The sequence below is a fragment of the Thamnophis elegans genome, chromosome 6, assembly GCF_009769535.1.
Source record: "Thamnophis elegans isolate rThaEle1 chromosome 6, rThaEle1.pri, whole genome shotgun sequence".
NCBI classification, from domain to species: domain Eukaryota; kingdom Metazoa; phylum Chordata; class Lepidosauria; order Squamata; family Colubridae; genus Thamnophis; species Thamnophis elegans.
In genome coordinates, this window is record NC_045546.1 from 28,187,641 (window position 1) to 28,195,111 (window position 7,471).

Sequence of the window (7,471 nt, forward strand, 5' to 3'; positions counted from 1 at the left end):
AAATAACTTCATCCAGTATCATATGATAAGTTCAGTACACAAAGTTTGCTAGCAGTTGCAAAATCTACGATAGCTCACGGCACTCAGATCAGATCAGCCCAGCATCTAACGAACAGAGACAGCTAACAGTCATTCTGGCTCCCTCTTATGGCCGATTGTGGAAAACAGCAACCAATCACATTTTACAGTATAGTTTAAAGAAACAGGTATAGCATTGCTACATGATTTATATATTCGCAACCCAACCGTTAGATTATATTCCTATCTATATCTATATCTATATCATCTATATCTATATCTATATCTATATCTATATCTATATCTATATCTATATCTATATCTATATCTATATCTATATCTATATCTATATCTATCTCATCTATATCTATATCATCTATATCTATATCTATATCTATATCTATCTCTATCTCTATCTCTATCTCTATCTCTAACTCTAACTCTATCTCTATCTCTATCTCTATCTCTATCTCTATCTCTATCTATATCTATATCTATATCTATATCTATATCTATATCTATATCTATATCTATATCTATATCTATAAATATATCTACATCTACATCTACATCTACATATCTATCTATCTATCTATCTATCTATCTATCTATCTATCTATCTATCTATCTATCTATCTATCTATCTATCTATCTATCTATCTATTGTTTCAGTAAGTGGAATGATTGGTTGTGTGGTTGTATCATGATTGGTAGATTGTTGCTGATTGGTGCTGGCTGTGTGTCTATTGTTGTTTTATGTTGTAAGAGCCTGGGTGGGGCTCGTTTGTTGACTAGGGCTAGTTTCCAGATGTCTGATAGGCGGGAGGTATCATCACATTTATTCATGTTGTAGGGGTGTTTATTTTGTTAGCTTCCATAATTATTCTTTTGTTAAAGTGTTCAGTTTTGGAGATTAATTTGGTTCCTTCAAAATTAATTTCATACCCTGTAGCTTTAAGGTGCTGGAAAAGGGAGGAAGTTTTTTATTTTTTATTTTTCTTATTGCGTTCTTGTGTTTTGCGATGCGTGCATTTATTCTTCTGTTCATTTGTCCTATGTATGTTCCAGGCTGATTTTGCATGGTATTTCGTAGACTCCTTCGTTTTCTAGCTGGATTTTGTCTTTTGGGTTTCTTAAGATGTTGGCTATTTTTTGGTCAGTGTTGAAGGCTGTCTTGATATTGTGTTTGTGCAGAATTTTGCTGATTTTATCTGTGGTGCCTTTGATGTAAGGGAGGAGGGCGATGCCGTTGTCCTGTTCTGTGTCTCAGTTTTTGGGTGGAGTCTCCCTTTGGTAATTGTTTTTCTTTGGAATCCGTTGGAGATTAATACGTTTGTGAGAGTGTGTAATTCAGTTTTCAGGTGGTCTTTGTCAGCTAGGCATTAGGTTCTGGATATGAGAGTCTTGGTTTAAGAGTTGATCTGTGCAGGGTGGTGATGGTATTGTGTGTTTAAGTAATGGATGATTTTTTTTCCCCGGTAGATGTTGTGTCCTAGGGAGCCATTGGGTTTTTTGTAGATTAGGATCCTAAGCCTTCAACACTGACCAAAACATAGCCAACATCCACATATATACACATACACACACAACAACAACAACAACAACAATAACAACAATATTTTTAAAAAATCTTCACAAGAACACAATTAGTGGCAAGATACCACTACCCAACTTTATCTTTATCATCTCAAACCCCAGTGATCTATGTAATGCCTTAACAGCCCTCTTGTGGTGTCTGGGGCTGCAGGGCTTTGGGTGGGAAAAACAGGCTTCAGCTGAATCCTGGAAAGAGGGAGTGATTGTGGATTCAAGGGGAATTATCAACTGTATTCTGGACGGGGTTACCTTGCTCAAGACAGACCTGTGTGCAATCTGGGTTTTTTGCTAGCCTCATGATACCCAAAGAGCAGTTGTATCTAAGAGAGCCTTTGAACACCTTTATGTTGTATGCCAGTTTTTCCCTTTCCTGGATTGTGAAGTCCTCTACACAGTCACTCATTCCCTGGTCATCTCCTGATCAGATTACTGCAAATATTATCCATGATGCTACCGTGAAGAATATTCAGTAGCTACATCTGGTACAAAACACAGCACCATGAACAGTTCTGGAGGCCTCTCTGATGGCACACTTTTATGTGAGCTGGACTGTTTGCCAGTTTGCTTCTAGTCCAATTTAAGGTATTCATAATTACCTTTGAAGAACTGTATGTCATAGGACCAGGGTATCTGATGGTTTTCTTACCCCATTGGAACTAGCCCAACCCATTCATTCTAGGAGAAAGGGCTTACATTGGTTTCCATCTGCCAAAGAATTTTGAATGTTGGGGTCCAGGAAAATAGTCTTTTCTGCTGTGGCGTACACCCACTATTTTGAATCCTGTACTGATCAGGAATGGGCCAATTTGCCACGGTCAACTCACCATAGCCAACTCACTGGGGAACAATTTAGCAATTCTATTTAATTATTTAAAATAAAAAAATATTAAAATTTTTGCCATTCACATTTTATTCTGTCCCACCCTTTGCATCCTTTCTTTAATGATTCTATTCCATCATTTCTTTGATAATAATATAACTCTTGTCCCATGGCAAGTTGTCCCATAGCAAGATGAATGTGGTGAGTTGGCCATGGCGACTTGGCCATAGTGAATTGTCATAGACTCACACTGATCAAGGGATTGATCTTGACTGCCTATAATACCCATTCCAATTCTGTGAGTTTGTTATACCAACATTTTGTTGTTCTACTCTCCCTCACCCTCTCTCTTTTACATCTGTCACATTAGTTGCCGGTCTTTCCCACTTCAATATACATACTTCTTTGCTTATAAAATCCAGGGTGGCATTGTAGAAGAGACATTTTCCTTTCCAAAATTGTCTCTGCCAGTTCTTTAGATCCTGTGTGCATATTTTCTGAGATATTCATAATACAGGAGAGTTAGTAGTTAGTAGGATCATTGGCAAAATCTGCAACAATTCTTCAATCTAACCCATTAGCAAACTCTAATACATCACTTATAGAATCACTGAGTTTGAAAGGTCACTTTATCAAATGACACATTTACACAACATTTTAAGAGACTATATTATTTAAATATTTATTAAAACACATGTTGAGGAAGAAATAATTGTTGTAGCAATTGAACTATTTTTTATTTTTTTATTAATATTTGTAGGCCGCCCTTTTCCCTGAGGGGACTCAGGGCGGCTCACATAAAATCGGGGAGGGGGAATACAGACGTTAACATAGAGACATATAATAAAATAGTAAACAACATACATTCATCATTCGGGAGGGGCAACTATCCTTGTCCCCAGGCCTGACGGGCTAGCCAGTTCTTAAGGGCTGTGCGGAAGGCCTGGACGGTGGAGAGGGTACGAATCTCCACGGGGAGCTCGTTCCAAAGGGTCGGGGCTACTACTGAGAAGGCCCTCCTCCTTGTAGTTGCCAGCCGACACTGGCTGGCCGATGGGATATGGAGGAGGCCTAATCTATGTGATCTTATTGGTCGCAGGGATGTAATTGGCAGAAGGCGGTCTCTCAAGTATCCAGATCCACTACCATGCAGGGCTTTATGGGTGACTAATAGCACCTTGAAGCGCATCCGGAGATCGACAGGTAGCCAGCGCAGCTCGCGGAGGATAGGTGTTATGCGGGTGAACCGAGGTGCACCCACAATCACTCGCGCGGCCGCGTTCTGTACTAGCTGAAGTCGCCGGATGCTCTTCAAGGGCAGCCCCATGTAGAGCACATTGCAGTATTCCAGCCTAGAGGTCACAAGGGCCCGGGTGACTGTTGTGAGAGCCTACCGATTCAGGTAGGGTCGCAACTGGCGCACCAGGCGAACCTGGGCGAATGCCCCCCTGGTCACAGCCGTTAAGTGGTGGTCAAACGATAGCTGTGGGTCCAGGAGGACTCCCAAGTTGCGAACCCTCTCTGAGGGGTATAAAATTTGACCCCCCAGCCTGAGTGATGGAATATTGATCGAATCTTTGGGAGGGAAGCACAACAGCCACTCGGTCTTTTCTGGGTTGAGCACAAGCTTGTTAACCCTCATCCAGTCCATAACGGCTTCAAGGCCTCGGTTCATCACGTCTGCCGCTTCATTGAGTTGGCACGGGGCGGACAGATACAGTTGAGTATCATCCGCATATTGATGGTATCTGATCCCGTGCCTGCGGATGATCTCTCCCAGCGGTTTCATGTAGATGTTGAATAGTAGGGGGGATAAGACCGAGCCCTGAGGCACCCCATAAGTTAGGGGCCTAGGGGACGATCTCTGCCCCCCCACTAACACCGACTGCGACCTGTCCGAGAGGTAGGAGGAGAACCACCGCAACACGGTGCCTCCCACTCCCACCTCCCGCAGTCGTCGCAGAAGGATACCATGGTCGATGGTATCGAAAGCCGCTGAGAGGTCAAGGAGGACCAGGATGGAGGAGTATCCTCCATCTCTGGCTCTCCAGAGATCATCGGTCAATGCGACCAAAGCGGTTTCCGTATAGGTAACTATTAATTAGCAACCAAATGGCACAGAACTATGCTAATAAAACATGCCAAAGTTACATTCATCACATGATTGTATATGTATCTATGCTATTTTATTATGTGTTTCCATTTGTTTATATAGATATATAACCATCCAAGAGTTAAAGCATACATCAAGTGTCCAATAAATTGCAAACTATTATTTTCTTATTTGCATTTTCCAAGTAAGGATTATGATATCTTTCATAAGAAACAGAATGCCAGACAATGAAGAGGAAACTTGAGTAAATGTTAGGGTTTAGGACAATATAGTTTTGTATTACCCTCTCTCAGTAAAAAAGAAAATATTCCTTAAACTGAATTCTATTTTAGCGGTTTAACACCTTGGGAACAATTTTGGCAGAACTCTCACTCTGATGGAAGAATATTCTGCTGGCTAAAGAACATGTTTCCCATCTCTATCATTACCCTGTCTATTTACAGCTATTTAGCCAAATAACCTGTTCACAAAGGTGAACAGGTATATATTTTGTGAATGCAAATTAGCTCTCCTAATACACAAGGCATATTTCTAATGTTAACTTCATTGACCATGAAAAATTATCACTGACTAGTCTGGTCACATTAGCATATCTTCAAAAAAAGGCTTAGGGAATGCACTTATCCCCCCCCCCCAAAAAAAAATAATAATAATCATGGCATGGCTTAAGAAATAAGAGAGGCATTTTGCAGTGTAGAACAATAAGACAATCCTATAGATCAGGGGTGGGTTTCTGCTAGCATTACTGCCAGTTTATTCAGTTGCCTATAAATAGGTCTGCACATGCGCAGTGTTATATATGTTTGAAGGGAAAGAAGCAGGAGCCATGGAATCAGAGAGTAGATGTTTACTGCGAGATGACAGCGATTCAAAACGTCCCTGCAACTGTCAGGGTATTTATACTCGAGCCCAAAGCAACTGTCAAATGACCAGCCAATCAGAGAGCTGGTAACAGGGAACATTTGCATATATAACACTCCTCCCCCCCCCAGTTATTTGCTTTGTGTGCAAAGAAAGTCCAAGCCTGTTGGTAAGTTTGGTTTTTTGGAGGCAGGTTGGTGTCTTCGTGCTTCAGCTTCCCATCCAGCGCCAGGCCTCGCTTCTCCCAGTTGTTGGTCAGCAGTGGAGTCAGCATGTAAACCTTGCAGAAGGTGGAGCTGGGAGGCAGGCAGCTTTGTAAAGCAGTGCCCCCCCCCAACAGCACAATCCCTTTGAGGCAGGCACTTCCATCAGCTTAGTTGAGTCAGCTTGACCACCCGTAAGCCCCTAGTGGCAAGAACTCTCAAGGAAATAACGGATGCTATGAAATGGTGGGTGGGAGTCTCGCAGCTGCAGTTCTTTCAACTACAAAACTGTAGTGATACTCTTTCTCAATGTCAGCAAGAGATTTGATGTGGAAGTTTTTAAATATAGAAAGTGCAGTGGCACCACGAGTGACATTGTTCTCAAACTTAGGATGCAGAGTAAAAGGGACCCCATCTATGGCTGAAATACCATAGGCATTTGACGTATCATATATAGATTCATTTTTCTTAATGGTAGTTTGCCTTTTGGAACCAATAGATAAAGAGTCTACATTTGCTGTTTCTAATGAAAGCTGGTTCATTTCTAGACTGATGCTCCTTGGTTTGGGAAGGGGTTTAGGCTTGTTTATGTGTTCCTTTTTATACCAAAGGGCAAAACCACTTATTTCCCCAATGCGTATGTAATTTGGGATCACTTTGCTCTTGCTACTTAGCATGACATCACACACAGCTGTTTCTGCCACACCCATTGGTATCAGCTTGATACACAGCCTCTTCTTCTTAGAGACTGAGGTTTTTAGATCCAGAAACTCTTTAATATACATATATCCAGAACCCTGACAGTTGCAGGGACGTTTTGAATCGCTGTCATCTCTCAATAAACATCTACTCTCTGATTCCATGGCTCCTGCTTCTTTCCCTTCAAACATATATAACAAGCAGAACATTAAAAATGTCAAAAAAAACCCATGCTGCGGCAACCAGGGAACTGATTTGGGGAGCATGGTGGTCCTGCCATCCCTACCAGTTTGGCAACCCAGTCACAATTTCCACCACCGGTTTGCCCAAACCAGTGCAAACCAGTAGCAACCCACCTCTGCTATAGATGTAACAAGATCAGCATCATGTGAAGAGGAAAGAAACTTGGAGGGTTATAAAACCTCTGTGGTAACATTATATTAGCCTCTATACATTTACTTCAGCTCATAGGAGAGGGGAGGGGTTGCATACCAATCATAGATGGCATATCCTCAACTCTGAATGGAGCAGTGGCAATGTTTTTGCTAACTGATAATATCTTACAGACATGAGAATTTGAAATGTGTTGCATAGATGAATGGAAGGAAGGTCTGGATTTTAATCTGTACCAGTACCAATACCAGTTGGAAAGGACCTTGGAGATCTTCTAGTCTAACACCCTGCTGAACCAGGAGAACATATACCATTCCAGACAAATGGCTGCCCAATCTCTTCTTAAAAACCTCCAGTAATAGAGGTCCCACAGCTTCTCAAGGCAAGGCTTTCCTCTGATGAATTGTTCTCACTGACAGGAAGTTTCTCATTAGTCCCAACTTCTTGCCATGCCCTTGGGTGCAGGTTGACCCCCTTCTTACTCTGATAGCCTCTTAAATATCAAGTCACCCATAGTATTCCAAGTGTGTCCTTACCAGAGCAGTATAAAGTGGTAGTAACACTTCACATGATCTTGATATTATTCTACTATTGATGCAGCAGACAATTTCCTTGACTTTTTTTTGCAGCTGTAGCACATTGCCTGCTCAAAATTAAGTGATTGTCCACTAGGAGTCCTAGAATCTTCTCACTGTTACTGCTATTAAACCAGGCACCACCAGTATTCTACAATTGTGCATTTGGTTTTTCTTGCCTAGCTGTAAAACC

The 7,471-nt window shown here is 41.5% G+C and overlaps 1 protein-coding gene across 1 annotated transcript; it reads right to left on the reverse strand.

Annotated features, from left to right (window-relative positions):
* Positions 1-5,740: 5,740 nt before the first annotated feature.
* On the reverse strand, positions 5,741-6,400 carry LOC116510435 (multivesicular body subunit 12A-like). The gene has a single exon (XM_032219998.1). It carries the CDS (start codon positions 6,394-6,396, stop codon positions 5,848-5,850), a length of 549 nt encoding a protein of 182 aa, XP_032075889.1. The 5' UTR covers positions 6,397-6,400; the 3' UTR covers positions 5,741-5,847.
* Positions 6,401-7,471: the final 1,071 nt, after the last annotated feature.